At 42.7% G+C, this 21,093-nt stretch overlaps 1 protein-coding gene across 1 annotated transcript in view; it reads left to right on the top strand.

Moving 5' to 3' along the window:
* Nucleotides 1–21,093, top strand: part of HOATZ (HOATZ cilia and flagella associated protein) — a 144,152-nt gene that overhangs the window by 26,210 nt on the left and 96,849 nt on the right. The window contains exons 2-3 of the mRNA XM_082274245.1: nt 7,735–7,770; nt 11,321–11,391. Coding sequence (XP_082130371.1) covers nt 7,735–7,770; nt 11,321–11,391 — 107 coding nt within the window. The remainder of the gene's footprint in view (nt 1–7,734; nt 7,771–11,320; nt 11,392–21,093) is intronic.

Genomic DNA, 21,093 nt, shown 5'->3' with positions numbered 1-21,093 from the left:
AATGTTTTGGTATGCTGAGGCCTTAAAGCAGTTGATAACCGCGGATGTTGCAAAGAAGAAAAAAAAAACCTGCAAGGCAATGGTTTTGAAATATTCACCTTGGATAAAAGCTCTCCAGCACTGTGCTGTCACTGCTGAGAGGGCTGACATGTTCCCCCTGTCTTTCTTCCAGGTTCCTAAGTAAATTTTCAAAGCTGTGATGATGTCACTCCCGTGAATGTGTGCAGGAGCCCTCGGTTCGGGCGCGAAGCTCTGAAGTTCCGGCAAGGCATGCCGGACCTGTAGAGCGCATGCGCCAGTGATGTCACTGGCTGCATGTAAGGGTGAATACCTCCAAAATGGTGCACGTTTAGGAGATATTCATTTTACCTACAAGTAAGCCTTATTAAAGGCTTACCTGTAGGTAAAAATGACCAAGCGGGGTTTACAACAGCTTTATGAGTTCCCTTCACTGGAACTCAACTTACAGGACTTAAAGAATCTGCTACTGACACCTAGGTGTCAGATACCACAGCGTCCCTTCAGAGGTCTAGTGACATCCATGCCTTGATGGGTCAGGCTAAAAAGGAGGCCTACTTAATATTAGATGGTTGGTCATAAAGTTATGGCTGATTGGAGTATGTGGCACTGTAGTTGACTGCATAATGCTGACATCAGGGAGCTCATCCTACTGGCTTCTGATCATCACTAGTTGACCGTGAGCTGTTAGTGCCAACCTAGTCACAGTTCTGGGGGTGCTAATGGAGTGTGCCCCAGAACAAGATAGTGACACATATATGCAGCAACTGGATGTTAAAAGAGAAGTTGCAAAACAAAACTTTTATACTCCCATGTCATCTCTACACTTAGAACTGAGTGATCAAAGACCTCTGATCGCTCAGTTCTCATGTCTGCTCTGAGCACCGTCAATCACCGTTCTTTGCTGTGCACTTGCACCGCCCACTGGAGCGTCAGACTGTGGAGGAGGCGGGAGCAGCTGGCTGATGCTGAAAGGCTGAGCCAGCTGCCAATCAGTTATCTTGGCGAATCCTGACTTTATTGTTGGGATCAATGCAGAGACTGAACCATCTCTGTGGCGTCAGCTGACAGCAGACTTTAGCCTGCGGTCAGCTGTATCTGGGTCACAGGAGTGCAGAACTAAGTGCACTCCTGTGACCTACAGGCGAAGCATAGTGAAAAGAGCTTTGGCCGTACTTCTTATTTAAGGTCCACCCACTCCGTTGACACAATTTTCATAATTTAGCTCTCTATGTACTACTTTTGATGTATGTATCGCATATACAGTTTAAGGCTTCATTCACACCAATGCTTTTTTTATGCTTTTTGTAGAAACGCAGGACATTATTGTTAACATGTGTTCTTATGGAACACGTTCACATCAATGCATTTTTGTGCCTCTGCGGTTTTGGAAAGGGTCAGGGACTTTTTTTAATGTAAAACAGTTCTTTTTTTGCTTTTTTGGTTCAATAGACTTCAACTTAGAAGCTGCAAAAAAGCATGTAGTGCGTTTTTACCGTGATTTTCTCATGATTTGCATTTTTTAATCTGCCCAACATCAAGTTTGCCCAAAAAAAACATGGAAAAAACCCAAATCACAGCAAAATTGTGGAAGAAAAATGCAAAAAGCATTGCAAAAAACACTCAAAAGCAAACTGCATAGGTGTGAATGGAGACTACGGATTTGCATGTAGGATGTAAATTAGCACTTATTTTAGGGACATTTCAGAGCTCAGTGCTTCTTTCATCCATTAGCTACACAAAAAAAAAAGAAGAGATTTTTGATGTTTTTGTGCAATCAAACCATGGGGCTGATGTCCAGTCACTGATAATGTTGGGGCAAGTGTCTCCCCAGAAAAAGTCAATAATTTGCATATGCAGCTGTAAACGGTCCAGTGTAGGTTGGCTGAACTTGCAATGGATTCTGAATATTCAAATAAATGTCTGAAACTGATGTTAAAAAAAAAAAAAAAAAAAAAAAAAAGCTGCATTTGCCCATTGAAGCCCGTCAATGTAGGCCCTAAGTTTATTTATATTTATTTTTTTCCCATAAACTCATTTTATGTCACCTTAAGCTTCAATTTGATTTGATTACTTCATTAATTTCAGGTTCAATAAAGCAGAAGATTCTGGTGTGTATCGCTGACTCTGAGATTTTTACTGGATAAATCAGAGCATTACACAGCAGCGCAATCACAAATCCTGGACGCAGTTCACACATGAAGGTGCTCATTCATCAGGCTTAGGGCCGGTTCACATTTGTGCGATCACAGAGATCACATGTATATTGGGAGCGCACTGCTCCTAAATTACATGCGATCTCTGTGCGGTGCAAATTTCAGCCATACAGTTTGCATGGCTGGATTTTCACCGCAATCGCACTAAACACGCACAGGACCCTTTTTTTTTTATCCGCAGCAGAATCGGATCGCATGGTGGTTCACACTAGTGCGATCCGATTCTGTGCGAACTTGCAGATCGTACTGCGATATGCGATCTCAACTGGGGGTGTCGTTAACTTTTAATTGACACCCCCTGCGTATCGCATATGGCAATGTGAACTGCCAGGGGTGCGAATGCGATGCGGGAACAGGCTGCATATTCGCAGCATTCCCGCATCGCAGAAGTGTGAACAGGGACTCAATCTCAATTAAAATCTCAGTCAGCAAGATACACCAGGAGGACATGTGCATTTTTATTAGTAAATATATATTATTATATATATATATTATTATTATTATTATTATTATTATTGTTTTTTTTTTTTTTTTGTTAATTCAGGCATCTAATCCTAAGGAGGCAAATAAGAAAAGTAAACAAGAAATCAAGATGGCTAAAATCAACTTTGAGAGACAAATAGCGGAGGATAGTAAAAAAAACCCAAAGAAATTCTTTAAATATATCAACAGCAAAAAAACTAGGGCAGAGCATATTGCACACATAATTAACAATGATGGGAGGATGGTTACAGAGGACACTGAAAAAGCAACCGTGCTGAATGCTTTTTTCTCGTCAGTCTTTACACAGGAAACGGAGGGGTACACTGACCATGACTGTTTGGTTAGTAGTAATACACAGGACTTGCCCATATAGCTAGCAGAGGGTGAAATCAGGGAAAGGCTGGATAAACTCAACACAAACAAATCACCAGGCCCGGATGGCGTACATCCGAGAGTACTCAAGGTTATATCCAGACCACTGTTCCTGATCTTTGCTGACAGTATTAGGACAGGAGATGTACCAGGGGATTGGAAGAAAGCTAACGTGATTCCGATATTCAAAAAGGGCCAGAGGCATATCCCGGGAAATTATAGGCCTGTCAGTTTGACATCAATAGTATGTAAACTTCTGGAGGGGATGATAAGGGACTATATCGTAGAGTTTGCTAAAGACAACAACATCATCAGCGGTAACCAGCACGGGTTTACAAATGGGCGTTCTTGTCAAACCAATCTATTAACATTTTACGAGGAGGTGAGCTGTGAGCTAGATAGGGGGAGACCAGTGGATGTGGTGTACTTGGATTTCGCTAAGGCGTTTGATACAGTTCCCCACAAGCGCTTAATTTATAAAATAAGATCTGCAGGTATCGACAGCAGAGTTTGCTCTTGGATACGGAATTGGCTTAAAGGGCGTGTCCAAAGAGTGGTAATAAACAGCGCATACTCAGACTGGTCTGAGGTAGTAAGCGGGGTGCCCCAGGGCTCAGTCCTGGGACCAACCTTGTTCAATTTATTCATAAACAACATTGAGGTCGGGATCAGTAGTTCGATATCAGTTTTTGCAGATGACACAAAATTGGCCAGAGCAATAACTGCACAGCATGAAGCAGATATCCTACAGAATGACCTGGACAAAATTACAGAGTGGGCACGGACATGGCAAATGAGGTTTAACGTGGAGAAGTGTAAGGTTTTGCACTTGGGGACTAAAAACATAAAAGCACAATACACGTTAGGAGGGGAACCCTTGGGGGAATCAAAAATGGAGAAGGATCTGGGAGTCTTGGTTGATGATAGATTAGGCAACAGCATGCAATGTCAAGCGGCAGCTGCCAAAGCCAGCAGAATATTGGCATGCATAAAGAAAGGGATGTATTCCAGAGATAAGACTATAATCCTTCCACTTTATAAAACTCTGGTCCGACCGCATCTGGAGTATTCTGTCCAGTTCTGGTCGCCAGTCCTCAGGAGGGATGTGTTGGAGCTGGAGAGAGTCCAGAGAAGGGCAACTAAACTAATTAGGGGATTGGAGGACCTTGACTATGAAGAGCGTCTACAATCGCTCGATTTATTCTCCCTGGAGAAGAGACGTCTGAGGGGGGACATGATAGCAATTTATAAATATCTTAATGGGGATCCCAGCTTAGAAAAAAAGCTGTTCATTCGAAGGGATTGCATGAGGACTCGAGGGCATACAATGCGATTAGAGGAGAAGCGTTTTAACCTCAGGCAACATGGGGGGTTCTTTACTGTTAGGGCTACAAGATTGTGGAATTCTCTACCACAAGAGGTGGTTTCTGCGGGTGGTATGGTGGCTTTCAAAAGACTCTTAGACTTACATCTCAAGGATCAGAACATTCAGGGGTATGTGAGATGATTACAGCCACACACACCTACACAGGTTGAACTGGATGGACTATTGTCTTTATTCAACCTCACCTACTATGTAACTATGTAACTATGTATGTATGTAATCCCATATTTGTATAATTGGTTCTCATACTCCCAAGGGGCAAAAATACCTCCAGCTGCGAAGACCCAGAGAGTCACTGATCCAGAACAAGTATTACAGGAGTTTTGACCTGGTACTTCACTGGCCACATGCTTATTCCAGGCCACTGATTTATTAGGTAGTATACCCAGGATCAGGATGACAGCTGCAAAACTTTCACCTTTAGAAAACAAGTCTGCAGTGACAGCTCATGTTTTCATCCTCATAGGATCACTTGAAAGCTGAACTCCCGAATAGGATAATATTGTCTAAATACAAGATGCATGTGTATTTTTAGTTGAACCTTGGTGAGCTTTGTGTATTTGTTCCTGATCTGTGTGTGTGTGTGTGTGTGTGTGTGTGTGTGTGTGTGTGTGTGTGTGTGTGTGTGTGTAATTCAATTTGAACATTTTCCTGTATGCAGAAGCTCTCTGTCATAAAGACCTGTCAGTGCTGCTCTGTCTCCTTGTGCAGAGTGACTGGTCCTGTCTTCGCCCCCTCCTGTAGTTTTCTAAAGGCAACCTGTGGTGGGTGGACTATGTGCAGCACAGTTATCATGTCACTTCTACTTTTACAAAGTAAAAAAGTGAATTTATAAATTTAGTTGCTATTAACCCTTTCGCTGGCAGGTCCGTACGTCGTAGGGGCTGGACAGCAGGGGGTTTTACACACATTCCTGGTGACTGTAGCCACCAGGATTGTGTGTAAATCTGACAAATAGACTCCTGCCTGTCAGATGAAAGCATTTAGGCGGCTGCGCTACCACCTGATTGCTTCCACACACCCCCGGTAACGGCGCATTCCCCCCTCCTCTACCATGTATGGGCAAGCAGAGCCCAGAGCAACATAGAAGGTGCCCCTGGGTAGAGAGGAGGGAGCAGAGCGAACACACTTCTGCTCTTCTCCCCTCCTTGTTGCTGACCGGAAAGCGATATGTTTGATCCTTTTTCTGACCCGGGAAAGAATGTAATGCATTGCAATCTGCATTGCATTACATTCAGTGGAGCACAGGGGAGATGTCCGGAGTCTTTTAGACTCCAGGTGTCTCAATAAAGAGAACCTGTGACCAAAAAAAAAAAAATCCCATTCGGGACTTTTTGTCCCCTATGTGATAAAAAAATAAAGTTAAGTAAAGAAAAAAAAAGGTTAATATGTAAAGAATAAAGCTACACCCAAACACATTCAGGCCTAAAATCATTTTTTATATTCATTTTAAATATTCAAAAACAGCTCAGGCAGTGAAAGGGGTAAAAGGGATACAATATCTCACAAAATTGAGTACACCCCTCACATTTTTGTAAATAGTTTATTATATCTTTTCATGTGACAACACTGAGGAAATGAGTACAGTGTACAGCTTGTATAACAGTGTAAATTTGCTGTCCCCTCAAAAAACTCTACACACAGCCATTAATGTCTAAACCGCTGGCAACAAAAGTGAGCACACCCCTAAGTAAAAATGTCCAAATTGAGCCAAATTAGCCATTTTCCCTCCCCGGTATCATGTGACTTTATTAGTGTTACAAGGTCTCAGGTGTGAATGGGGAGCAGGTGTGTTAAATTTGGTGTTATCGCTCTCACTCTCTCATACTGGTCACTGGAAGTTCAACATGGAACCTCATGGCAAAGGACTCTCTGAGAATCTGAAAAAAAGAATTGTAGCTCTACCTAAAGATGGCCTAGGCTATAAGAAGATTGCCAAGACCCTGAAAGTGAGCTGCAGCACAGTGGTCAAGACCATACAGTGGTTTAACAGGACAGGTTCCACTCAGAACAGGCCTCGCCATGGTCAACCAAAAAAGTTGAGTGCACGTGCTCCGCAACATATCCAGAGGTTGTCTTTGGGAAATAGACGTATTAGTGCAGCCAGCTTTGCTACAGAGGTTGAAGGGGTCAGCCTGTCAGTGCTCAGGCCATACGCCGCACACTGCATTCAAATTGGTCTGCATGGCTGTTGTCGAAGAAGGAAGCCTCTTCTAAAGATAATGCACAAGAAAGCCTGCAAACAGTTTGCTGAAGACAAGCAGACTAAAGACACGGATTACTGGAACCAGATCCTGTGGTCTGATGATAAAATAATTTGGTTCAGATGGTGTCAAGCGTTTGTGGCGGCAACCAGGTGAGGAGTACAAAGACAAGTGTATCTTGCCTACAGTCAAGCATGGTGGTGGGAGTGTCATGGTCAGGGGCTGCATGAGTGCTGCCGGCACTGGGGAACTACAGTTCATTGAGAGAACCATGAATGCCAACATGTACTGTGACATACTGAAGCAGAGCATGATCCCCTCCCTTCGGAGACTGGGCCTCAGGGCAGTATTCCAACATAATGACCCCAAACACACCTCCAAGACGACCACTGCCTTGCTAAAGAAGCTGAGGGTAAAGCTGGTGGACTGGCCAAACATGTCTCCAGACCTAAACCCTATTGAGCATCTGTGGGTCATCCTCAAACGGAAGGTGGAGGAGTGCAAGGTCTCTAACATCCACCAGCTCCATGATGTCGTCATGGAGGAGTAGAAGAGGACTCCAGTGGCAACCTGTGAAGCTCTGGTGAACTCCATGCCCAAGATGGTTAAGGCACTGTTGGAGGATAATGGTGGCCACACACTTTGGGCCCAATTTGGAAATTTTCACTTAGGGGTGTACTCACTTTTGTTGCCAGCGGTTTAGACATAAATGGCTGTGTGTTGAGTTATATTGAGGGGACAGCAAATGTACACTGTTATACAAGTTGTACACTCTGACTCACTACTTTAGATTGTAGCAAAGTGTCATTTCTTCAGTGTTGTCACATGAGAAGATATAATAAAATATTTACAAAAATGTGTGGGGTGTACTCACTTTTGGGAAACACTGTATATTTCAATACATTTTTTGTGCCTGAAGTTCAACTTCAGGGCGTTTAGCCTTGGCATGCTTTCTTGGCGCAATGCTGATGGGTTTTGTTTTCCTGGATTGTGTTATCTATGTGTCTTGAAAAGGATCATTCATTAACTTGCTGCTATTTTATATTCTTATTGCTAGGAAAGAATTATACACAGCAACAACTGGAGGATCTCAGTAAGTGGGAAACCAATACAGTAGCTAAGTATCCTTGCCTTGTTTTATTGTAACTATAAGCACAATGTTATATTTTCTGATGGCGCATCTAAAGTTTGCACATGACACCAATCCAGGATTTTTTGCACATACGTTAGTTTTTTAACATCTTTGCAGCCAAATTCCCTATGGGCTCTCAGTATTAATGGTCTATCTGGGCCAAGGCAGAATTTAAATATTATATTTACTTTATCACTTTACATGGACATTGCCTCCATCCAGAAAATGTAAAAGTTACCTGCAAAAGACGATGTTTAAGGCCCCTTTCACACGATTGGGCCAATCAGGGCCGCCTGTCCCTTTTTCAGGCGGACCCGATCGGGCCATCCATTGACCTACAGTATGGGAAGGCAGATGGCGATACGTTTGGCATCCTTCCAGTTGGTCAGATCGGATGAAAACAGCCCGGCAGTCCGTTTTAATCTGATATCCCCATAGCGGAGAGTGGGACTCTTGACAGGTCTGTCTCTTTATAGTGAGTGGAGACGGACCTGTCATCCGCCTGCTAAGTGGGGATCGACAGAGCAATCCCAGCTGATCAAGCGGAGTTCGTCCAAATGGATCCACCCCATGTGAAAGGAGCTAATTCTTACCCCTTTGTTGGGCCGTGATCCAAATTTTTGCTCTCTTCGAGAGAGACAGAGGGGAGAGAGGGGCCAGCAGAACCATTGATCACCATGCTGGATGCAGGCATCAACATGTAAAGAAGTCTGTCATCTGCTAAAGATTCTTTAGGCGAAGTTTGGAGTCAGGTACCACCAGTCATTTAAACTTTCCTATCGCTGCTAGCAGGTATAAACTGCATATGTGACGCTCTTTTATCTTCAAGTGACACTAAACAATATCCTTATTCTCCAAAAATTATCCATACACATCCTCTACTTAATGGCCCTTTAATCTGTGTTTCCAACACACACACAGTGGGACAATGGAAAACAAACATAGCCACCCTCTAACAGAAAGCTGCATCACAGCAGCGAAAAAAGGAATTTGGAGGAGGCAAAGAGCAATAGGAGGGACTTTTTATTAAAGTTAGAAATGCATACTTGAATAGATTTTTTTTTTTTTAAACTAGAGTTTAGCCCCTGTTCACACCAGAGCTACTTATCATGCGATTTGACATGTCAAATCGCAGGAAAAGTTGCACCCTATTGTCGACAATGGCACTGTTCAAATCGGTGCAACGCCGATTTTGCAGTGCCGCATTGATTTGAAAAAGTCGTTCCTGCACTACTTTTGGCGATTTCAGGCGCGACTTCAACTTGTGATGTCTTCCATTTTTGCACCTGAAGTCGCACTGACATCTGGCTTTGAAATCGTGCAATTCCAGATGAAGTTGCACGATTTCAAAGCCGCATTCAATGTGAACAAGGGCTTAGTGTCACTTTCAGCAAACATTAGATCTGAACAACCGAATCACCCAAGCGCTCACTCCGATGGGGATGACAGGCATGCCGCTCTCCTCAGGCAGGGAACTCCCAAACATAGCCACATGAAGGAGAAAAAGAAGCGCAAGCACCTGGTGCATTACCCATGGACACCTTTAAAAAGTTTTATTAAAATGCCAAAGACATACTCCCAGACATGAAGCGCAAAATCGCATATAGAGAGTCCACCACATGTGGAATGGAACATGTCCCTGTATTAGGACCGCTGATGTGTTTTGGGAGTCAAGCTCCCCTCCTCAGAGCTGGTCTTACTTTCAGTAGACCCAAATATATACTGAATTCCCTTAAACAGGTTCCTCCCCTTTCCTGTGGGCAATGAGCGGGACCAACAGGTATCTAAACCAACCAGCAGCCTCCATGAAGTCCAAATATTATTACTGCCTTACGCTGATGGCATATAGTCAAATACAAAAAATGAATGAATTAAAAATTAATGCAATTAGAAAAGATTAAAATTAACCAATGATGCATGGGAATCAAGTCACTGGGGGATCCGTAGTCTCACTTCCTGAGCCGTGCATCCTATGTCTTTGAGGTTGCTCCAGTGTCCTAGCTCTGGGGGCCATCCCCCCACTGCATCGATCCCCCCTGGCTTGGGATCAATCCCCCCCCCTATCTTCACCCAGGGAGTCCCCACATCCTCTGTCCCATGCCGTGCTCTGCGCTCCGGAACCCGTAATGCGTCATGTCCGGGGGCAAAGTGAACTCCGCTCTGAAAGTTACGCCCCTCTCCACACTCAGATCCGCCGAGTAAGCCAAGACCCAGAGACAGTTCCCTTCTAGACCCGAGGGGCAGGAGGCAAACAGCCACTACGGGGGAGACAGACGGGCACCACACACAAGAGTCTGGCGAAACACGACTGACACCAGAACACCTGGGGATAAGCTGGATACATTCATGCATCTATATGCAAGAAAAACAAATGCCTTTCAATGAGCCTTACATCATATATCAGACACTGGGGGAGATTTACTAAAACTAGTGCACACAGAATCTGGTGTAGCTATAGTAACCAGTAACCAATCAGCTTCTAGGTTTTGGGCTGCGTTCCCACTAGAGCGACTTTGATTGTGACTTTAATACAATGTTACACTCTCTGGCGCTCAAGTCACTAGTAAGTCACATCAAAGTAGTGCAGGAACCATTGTCATGTCACTGCGACTATAAGTTGCAAAGATTGGAACGGGTGCCATTGAAATCAATGGGCTACGACTTTTTCTGAGACTTTATGAGGGAGATTTACTAAAACTGGTGCACACAGAATCTGGTGCAACTGTTCATAGTAACCACTCGGCTTCTAGATTTTATTGTCAAATGCACAGCTGCACCAGTTTTTTAAATCTCCCCCTATGTGTCCTAAGGCGTATGTTAAGTCACACTAGTACGAACTGAGCCTAAAGCCTGGTACACACTATTTGTTTTTTTGTTTTTTGCGCTACTGTTGGAGCCGCTACACTAACTATGCAAAGTTAGTATATCGATCCCCCCGCTGAGCTAATGTGTCCCCCCCCCCCCCCCTTTGCCAGTACACTCCGATCAGCACTCTCTGCCATTGGCTGAGAGCGCTGATCGGGAGTCGGTTGCCTGCTGGTTTTCCAGCATGCTCCTCCAAAAGAAGCCGGCCAAACAGCCTGCTTCTGTCTGACAGACTCAAATACTCACAGGCCGAATGTCGGCGTTTTTTTCCCCAACATTTGGCCCATGTGTACCCGGCTTTATTGTCAAAGCTAAATTGAACTAGTTGAAGTTAGAATTGGTTACTATGCAGAGCTGCACCAGTTTTGGTAAATCTCCCCCACTGTATAGTGGGATTACCCCACAAAACTAAATCAAGTCAGGATACTGGGGAGAGACTTTTTATTTTATTTTCTTTATTCTCAGAATAATAGTGTGATTTGGTATTGCTGACATTTACTATTAATTTATGTGAACTATACATTATAATGGAAAGTCCACTTTTCACATGTAAATATATTTTTAGTTTGTTCCTGTCATGCTGATCTCTGTGTTGCACAAAGCTTCATTGATAAAGTTCTCTTTTTATAACCCTATTGTGTTTCAGAGACTGAGTATTTCTTATTAGAAGCACAGAGAGAACAAGATGTAGAACAAAGGACTCGTTATCTCCAGAAAGTAAGCATTGTGTCTGAAGTTCTACATTTTATAAATACATTTTGCATTGCTTCCTTTTACAGTTCCTGAAACAAGGATTTGGCAAGGTTTTCATGCCTGATGTTTTGTCCTGATAGTTTAGGAAGTGATAAAAAGTGGATGGTGTTCACAGGCAAGCAGGTACAAAGTTATCTGAGTAATGAGGACTGGATAAATGATTCCCATTACAACCTCTGCTGCAATCCACACTAATCTGTTCTTCAGACCTGACTGGTTATAATGGAAACAAGGTGCTAGCTGGAAACCGTAATCGGATGGTAAAGTATATCCAGGGGTCAAGTCCTGGGGGAAAAAAGTGTGGGAACGCACCCAAGATTCCCCCCACTTCAAAATAAAAAAAGTGTGTGTGTGTGTGTGTGTGTGTGTGTATAATACGTACTCCTTTTTTTACCAAATAAAGTGCAACATTTATTGTAAAGTGCCAGTTTACAAGGACACCGCCAAAATTCACTTGCACTAAACATTTAAACCTAGAACAGATGTAACAACAAAATAATGTATCCTGTAACCTTGTATTGGTTCCAGTTCATGCAGTGATAACCCCTATTATTGGTGTCTGTTTACACAGTAATAACCCCTAGTATTGGTGCCAGTTTATGCAGTAATAGCCCCTAGTATTGTTTCCAGTTTAAGCAGTAATAGCCCCTAGTTTTGGTGCCAGTTTATGCAATAATAGCCCCTAGTATTGGTGCCAGATTATGCAATAATAGCTTCTAGTATTGGTGCCAGTTTACGCAGTAATAGCCCCTAGTATTAGTGCCAGTTCAAGCAGTAATTATTACTGGCGGTTCCTTCCCTCCACCACACACCGTGGTGAAACTAAGGGGGCAGACTGCTACAGCGCACCTCTCCATCTGGGACTCATGCCCCTACGGCAGAGATGTCCAACCTGTTAGGAGCGAGGGCCACTTCAGCGACTTGGTAACCGGTTGCGGGCCACAATGAGCGGAACGGGCAGATCACAGGTCCGTGTCCACTCAGCATATGCAGAGCAGACACGGACACAGCCCGCTCTACTCTATGGGCCCTTGGATCTGATCCGCCCAGACAGAAGGGGACAGATCACCTTCTGTTTTTATTTAAGATGTTCGGATTAGAGATAGGTGGGTGTAAACGGACATGAGTCCATTTACATCTGCCATTCTCTAAACCCGTCTGGGTCCACCATAAAAACAGACAGGGTGACCTGATCGGACTGATCGTGTGAAAGGGGCCTAAGGCTGCTTTCACATGGATGCACTGCGGTTTACCTGCACCTCAACTGACCTCAATCTTTACTTCTTCCTCAGGATTCCTGCAGGTATCGCTGGCTGCTGCTGTCCCCCAGGCGAGTACTGCTGGCTGGTGGCAGCTGCTGGCTGTCCTCCAGGGCTGGTACTGCTAGTGGGTACTGCTGACTGGTACTTCTAGTGGAAACTGCTGGCTGGTACTGCTTATTTTTACTGCTGGTGTGTACTACTGGCTGGTACTGCTAGTGGGTACTGCTAGTGGGTACTGCTGGCTGGTACTGCTGGTGGGTACTGCTGGTGGGTACTGCTGGCGAGTACTGTTGGCTAGTACTGCTGGCTGATACTGCGGGCTGGTACTGTTGGCGGGTACTGTTGGCAGGTACTGCTGAAGGGTACTGCTGATGGGTACTGCTGGTGGGTACTGTTGGTGGGTACTGCTGGCTGGTATCATTGGTGGGTACTGCTGGCTGGTTTCCGACCCACCATCCCTGAGCATCAGTGTGACATGAGGCAGCGCTGGAGGAAGCATGTGGCTGCAGTAGAGAGCAGAGCCAGTGCTTCCTGTATCTCGCCTCTTACAGACAGAGTGCATTTGGTATCACTCTGCCTGTGATAGGAGCCGGAGCTATTCAGGAAGCATCAGCTCTGTTTTTCACACTGATGCTGGTAGGACGCGGCTGCTAACGGGAACGGCGCTCCTGCTGTTGAAAAAGTTCCCATGCGTTCCTGCAGGACTCGAACCCTGAGTGTATCCAAGGCCAAAACCTATTTCTTTTTTTCAATGTTGGGTACTATAGGAAAGTGTTGGAACGTTTTCTACTTTCAAGACATCAACATTAACCACTTTAAGACCGGAAGCATTTGCCCCCTTCCTGACCAGGCCCTTTTTTGCGATTCGGCACTGCGTTATTTTAATTGACAATTGCGCGGTCATGCGACGATGTACCCAAATAAAATTTATGTCCTTTTTTCCCACAAATAGAGCTTTCTTTTGGTGGTATTTGATCACCTGTGCGATTTTTTTATTTTTTGCAATATAAACAAAAAAAGAGCGACAATTTTGAAAAAAAAAAACATTTTTCACATTCTGTTATATGACATTCTCAAAAAAAAAATTTAAAAATCTAAATTTTTTAACATTTTAGGCCAATTTTCTGCTACATATCTGTGGTAAAAAAATCGCAATAAGCGTATTTTGATTGGTTTGCGCAAAAGTTATCGCGTCTACTAACTTTAATTTTCATTAAAAACATGGTAAGTGAAAAAAAAAATATATTAATTATCCAATTCTTTTTCAGGTTGTTTTAGTCTAACTGATGCTGTAAAGTTAATTTTTAGGGTGGAACTCCGCTTTAAATATACTGTATATAAAATGAGCTTATAAATAGCCAAAGGCCTCTAGTGGTGAAATATGGTACTACACCCAAATAGTTACCATCTACAGTAGTTCTATAATAGTAGCTGCAAATGGCAACCAACTGCTTGATTATACCTAGGGCCAGATTATTGTACTCAAGTGATTAGGCTGTCACCACATAATACAAAACCATCCCATAGGAATTAATCTAAGTGGACCGTTTCAAAAAAAGGAATAATAAAATATATTTAAAAAATGACAGGCTAAAGGTTAAATTAATGAAATGAAAGAATTTAAATCCATGTTTATATTCATACCCATAGAGTATAGTGTATTAATCTCAAAAATCCATTCCGTTTTGTTTTTAGACACCTTCTGGGTCATATTGCCCCTCCTCCAATGTTGCTCAATCCTATCTATACCACAGAAGATCATAAGGCTAGGGTCTCTATTATGATGAATCCTAAAATGATTGGATAAACTATGTTTTGGAAAACCCTTAAATATGTTGTTTACATGCTTACTTATCCTGATCCCTAATTTCCTTGTACTGTAGTGCGACCAATGTACTGTAACCCACATGGGCAGGTAATCAGGTAAGTTACATGAGTAGACTGGCATGTAATAAATGTCTTTATCTTATAAGTTTTACCTGTGCTACTGGACTCAAATGAAGTTAACTTTTTTTTTTTCACAGTCCCACATGCCTAGCATCTTTACCAATTAATAAATCCCGCCTGGTCTAAAAATGTTACTTTTTTCCTCAGTGAATCAGGGATATTAGGAGCTAGACTTTTTCTCAAATTATCAGCCCTACGATATATAAGTTGTGTTTTTTTTTTTTTGGTAAGACACTATTCAGGATTTTGTCTCTCATTAGAATTGGCCAATGTTTCCAAATAATATGTTTGAATGACTTATAATCGCGATTGAAATTCGTAAGAATAACCACTACTCCTATAATACTCACCCTTTTGGGCTTATTAGCTAGCAATTTCTTGCTATCCATACTTTTAACTTTTTTTTGAATGGACACTAGAGTGTTATGGTCATAGCCTTTTTCTTTGAACCTATTCATTAACCACTTACCGCATAGTGACGTAGATCTACGTCGGCAAACTTTGCGGGGTTATACCGGGATGATGCCTCTAGCTAGAGACACCATCCCGGTACCGTGGTTAAGTGTCAACAGTCGGCTTTCCGTCCGTAATGACCGATGCGGCTCGGGAGCCGCTCGATCCTTACCCGGGTGAGTGGGAGGGGACGTCCCCCCCCTCCCGCCGCCTTCCGTGACTTTGCTCGGGGCTCCCGTCCCGCCGGGAGCCCCGAGCACCCAGCCGGCATGTCCGCCGGCTGGATGGAGTGCCATGCCAGAAACAGCATCGATCGGGTCTCCGATGACGTGACTCGGAGGCGGCGTCCATGACGTCACTTCCGGGTTACTGTGCTGCAAAAAGCGGCAAATTTAAAAAACGGCTGTATGCAAAAACGCAGTTTTTGGCGTTTTGCATACATGAAAGTGTAGTGGAGGGGTCTAGGGTCTTTTAGACCCTCGATCCCTCCATAAAGTGTACCTGTCACTACATATTGGTGTCACAAGGGATGTTTACATTACTTGTGACAGCAATAAAAGTGATCAGATTTTTTATTTTTTTTAAAACCTGTAATAAAGTTAAAAAAAATAAATAAAATAAATTAGAAAAAAAAATAAAATTAGCCGCCCCCGTCACTGTTAGCTCGCGCACAAAAAAAAACGTATACGGAAGTCGAGCCGCGAATGAAATCGCTGTTCAAACCACACATGTGAGGTATCGCCGCGATCGCCAGAGCGTGTGCAATAATTAAAAAAAAAAGAGCTACACTCTACCTTTAAACTGGTAACCGTTAAATAAATTTAAAGCGTCGCCGATTGAGATCCCTATTGACCGTAGTTTGCTATCCCACGGGGGGCGCAATTTTAAACCGTAACATGTTGGGTATCTATTTACTCGGCGTGACATCATCTTTCACAATGTACAAAAAAAATGGGCTAACTTTACTGTTTAGTATTTTTTAAATGCAGTGAAATGTGATTTTTCAAAGTTTTTCCAAAAAATGGCGTTTTAAAGACCGCTGCGCAAATACCGCGTGACAAAAAATATTGCAATGACCGACATTTTATTCTCCAGAGTCTTTGCTAAAAAAATATATATAATGTTTGGGGTTCTAAGTAGTTTTCTAGGAAAAAATACTGGTTTTAACTTGTGAACAAAAAGTGTCCGAAATAGGGCTGGGGCTTAAGTGGTTAATATATTGGATTGTTCAACATTATCCTCTATGCGTTTACAGTTTCGCCTAATGCACATCAATTGGCCTTTTGGTGTACCCCCCAGCCATTTGGGATGGTGGCAACTAGCAGTGGGAATATAACTATTCCTGTCGGTCTCTTTAAAGAATGTTTTTGTGTCAATAAAACCATCCTGTTTGGCCAGGACCAAATCTAGGAAATTACTGTATTTTCTGGCGTATAAGACTACTTTTGAACCTCAAAAAAATCCCCCAAAAATGGGGGGTCGTCTTATACGCCGAGTATAATATCTCCAAGGTAACCTAAGTATAAGTATTACCGGTAGATGTAGTCTCACAAGACGCTGGCTGTGTGGGAACCCTGTACCGGTATACCGTATGTACCGTAGCTTCGGCTACATACAGTGTACTGCGCTGAGCCAATCAGGGAGAGCGATGTATTCTATTATTGAATGCAAAGCCTGCTCGGATTGGCAGAGTAACATCAGCCCGCCTCTCTGACTCCGCCAATCCGAGCAGGCTTTGCATTCAATAATAGAATACATCACATCGCTCACTGTGATTGGCTCAGCGCGGTATACTGTATGTAGCCGAAGCTACGGTACATACGGTATACTGGTACAGGATTCCCACACAGCCAGCGTCTTGAGATTACATCTACTGGTAATACTTATACTTAGGGTACCTTGGAGATATTATGAGAGATTACAAGTATTACAGTACTAGGGTACCTTGGAGATCTATGAGAAATCTGATGTTTTTCAATGGTGTTGCCTTGCTTCGGGGGGGTAGTCTTATATGGCGAGTATAGCCCAAAACCTATGTTTTAACTTGAAAATTAAGGGGGTCGTTTTATACGCCCAGTCGTCTTATACGCCGGAAAATACGGTAACTGTATGTTTGTCCCAATTTGCTGAATTTTAGACCATATATGTTGTTATTGATCTTCTCTATGAAGTGGATCAGACTCTCTTCCGACCCATTCCTTAGAATTATGAGATCATCATTATAAATTTTGTGGAGAATCATCTCAGGTCGCTGTCTACCAAAAATCAATTTTTCCTCCCACTGACTCAACAATAAATTTGCGGCACTGGGCGCATATTTTGCGCCTATTGCTACGCCCCTGATTTGTTTAAAATAGGGGGCCATTATGCCAAAATGAAAAAAGCAGCTGTAGCTGCTAAATTTCCTCGATCATTGAAGAGACTTCCCCAGGCACTAATCCAGCCCGGCATCATTCAACCAACTTCCTGTGAGCCCAAGGTTACCAAGATTCTGCCCACTTCCCTGGACTCATGGGAGAATCCTGTAATAGAGTGGCAACACGCAAGTGGACCTGTGGCGTCACCAGATTGGAGACACTTAGAAAAAAGGCATGTAAGCTTATTTTTTTTTTATTTTTTATTGGTAAGGTTCTAGGGGTGCTACATGGGGATGGGGGGCAAGCCTGAAATTGTTCACAAAGCAATATACAGAGCATTCAACATTATTTGTTCACATATTACCAAAAGCCTAAGTAAAATGCAGGCACTGTAATAATGAAGTGCAATTCATACACATATTTCTGAAGGCAATAAATTGAGTGAATAGTCTCTCAGCCCAGGATATTGGTTGGAGACAGGAGATGGTGAGGTCTGCTGTGGATTCAATCATTCTAGATTCTGCCAGGTTCAAAGCTTTGGCAGAGATATTCTTTAAATTAAAATGGGAGAGGATATAGGGTTTTTAATATATTACCTTTTGTTAGGACCTTTTCGTCTCTCATATGTAAAGACATTAAAAGTAATTGTGCAGTGTGTAATTTGTCTATGTCAGGCTATTTCTTTCTAAATTTAAAAGCAAGTCAGTTGAATTGATAAATTGCATTGCTCCTGTCTAAAAATATTCCTTATTAAAATTAAACTTCATTGTAGTTAAAGTGGAACTACACTGCATCTGAGCACCGCGAACCAAAAGCACTATATGATTCATTTTAAATAGTCAAAGCAAACTCTCCCCCATGTCTCCATGCTTTATTTTGCTGAGAAATCACTTTAAAAAAATACCCCCCCCCCCCCCCGTAGCATTTCTGGCTGTTGCTATCGTGAGTAAGGGTGGATGATTCATGTAGTATTGATTTACTGGAATCCATCTGCCTTTAGCTGAGGCCCCTGAGAGACTCCTGGGATGTGTGACATCATTTACTAGGAAGTAACTAAAGAAATGTAAAAAAAACCTGTTTAAAACAAGTATTGTGCCTTAAAAAAGTATTCATACCCCTTAAAATTGTCCACATTTTGTCATGTTACAACCATAAATGTAAATGTATTTTATTGAGATTTTGTGTGATAGGCCAACACAAAGTGGCACATAATTGTGAAATGGAAGGAAAATAATACACGGTTTTAAAAATGTGTTACAAATAAATATCTGAAAAGTGTGGCATGCATTTGTATTCAGCCCCCCTGAGTCAATACTTTGTAGAACCACCTTTCACTGCAATTACAGCTGCAAGTCTTTTTGGCGATGTCTCTACCAGCTTTGCACATCTAGAGAGTGACATTTTTGCCCATTCTTCTTTGCAAAATAGCTCAGGCTCTGTCCGATTGGATGGAGAGCGTCTGTGAACAGCAATTTTCAAGTCTTGCTACAGATTTTCAATTGGATTAAGGTCTGGACTTTGACTGGGCCATTATAACACATGAAAATGCTTTGATCTAAACCATTCCATTGTAGCTTTGGCTTTATGTTTAGGGCCGTTGGCCTGCTGGAAGGTGAACCTCCATCCCAGTCTCAAGTCTTTTTCAGACCCTAACAAGATTGCCCTGTATTTGGCTTCATCCATCTTCCCATCAATTCTGACCAGCTTCCCTGTCCCTGCTGAATAAAAGCATCCCCGCAGCATGATGCTGCCACCACCATGTGGTGTGGAGTGTGGAGAGTGACAATCCCCTCAGCTATGCAGTAGGATCAGGTTTGGCTGAAAGCCCAACACCCTCTAGCAGCCCCATTTAGCAAAGAAGAGTCGCTTGTATGACACCGGGGGTCCGGGAGACAATTCATCACAGGATAGGGAGACTATAGAGGAGACTGATGGACACGAAGCACAACTCACTGCTTTCCCTACTTCAGGGAAACCTGGTATTGACTCTACCCTAATGCTCTTATCCCTTAGGGGAGACCTGCAACATGATATGGCCTCATTTATGAAATCCACCTGCAAAGAATTAGAAGCTAAAGGGGATAGAGTAGTTTACATGGAGGAGTTCACTCAAGCCCACAATGAACTTGTCGACTCCCACTTTGAGCGTAAAGAAGAACTTCAAGCTCTAAAAATTAAAGTGGCGGACCTGGAGGACAGGTCCAGGAGAAATAATGTAAACTTCAGAGGGATCTCTGAATCCATTAAACTCCTTGACCTAAGCCCATTCCTACAAAAGATGTTAATGGAACTCATACCATCTCTCACTCCCAGTGATGTTATTATTGATAGGGCACACCGCTTATCCAAACCAGCACACTTACCAGACAGAATCCCATGGTAACAATTATAGACCCTCCATTTCTTTGTGAGTGGGCAAACCTACAAAATCTGCAGGGGATCAAATAATTATTTTTGGCACTGTATATGTTGCGGTGCTCATGTGGCCCCCAATACGTAGGAAGGACCATGCGTGCCCTGCAGGTCCGATTTGGCGAACACATAGGCAATGTTAGGGGGCTTTAAAGGCCACTCAGTTTTGAGGCACATAAAAAAGACCCCTCAGGATCTGTTTTTTTGGGTATATACAAATGTATTCTTCACTGGAGAGGAGGTTTCACCAAGAGGGAAATCTCTAAATTAAAGATGAAATGGATATATATAAAACATCAAGTCTATTTTAATACTGCAGAGAGAAGGTAATGTACATGTTGTTGCTATCTGTTATTTGTATTAATTGTTTTTTATCTGTAGATTTAATACATTTTTTGATATATTTTATTATGCCATTAGTAATGTTTTTTTTCTACTTGGGGTGACCTTTTTTCTTTTTGAGTTGTATTCATTAAAAAACTCTATCAACTGAGGCATTATATTATATACCATGAACGTAATTGTCTACTAGATGGCCTGTGTCTTTTAGGTAATGGGTCTCATACTACTCGTTTATTCGATGATAATATAGGAGTACATCGTTTAGTTCCAATGCCCTCTAGAATCTATTGGAATTGACACCGAGGCCTGGACATCTATAACGCTTTTAGTATAATTCCCATATTGAGTCCTGGTTAATGTAACTAAGATGGCCGCCCTGCAACTCAGAGTGAGGCTTAGTAATGCTTGGTAGATATAAACAGAAATGGCGCAGCATGGCGCCAATGGCCCAGACGTCACGTGTGACAAAATGCATAGGGCGAAGCTGCATGCTGACGTCATTGGATCCCGGAAATGCAGGTGTTTGTGTATTGCCACCGAAGAAACCGTTTACTGTTTGGCGAAATAATCACTTTTTACAATGTAAGTGAGATTTTAGTTTTAATAAACCACCTAAAAAAGGGTTTTGTATTATTGGTAAATTATATTTCTATATCCCCCATCTACATTCCATTGAGAGAATGTTTGGAAGAGAAGGAGGACCGCCATAAATCTCCCACCCCCTGTGGAGAGTGTTTGGAGCTGTTCCAAATGATCTATTATTGAAAGGTTAGGAACCTTAGACCTTTCTAGAAATTGAAGGTCATTTATAGTTGGTAAGCCTGCACTTTTACTACCAGGGTTGGTGGTTTTACACGGGGATGTTTTATATCATTGTGATGGATACTCACTAA

The sequence above is a fragment of the Pelophylax lessonae genome, assembly GCF_965119305.1.
Source record: "Pelophylax lessonae genome assembly, chromosome: 12".
In the NCBI taxonomy this organism is placed as follows: domain Eukaryota; kingdom Metazoa; phylum Chordata; class Amphibia; order Anura; family Ranidae; genus Pelophylax; species Pelophylax lessonae.
Note: the sequence above shows the minus strand (reverse complement) of the source record. Positions and strands in the feature narration are given on the sequence as shown.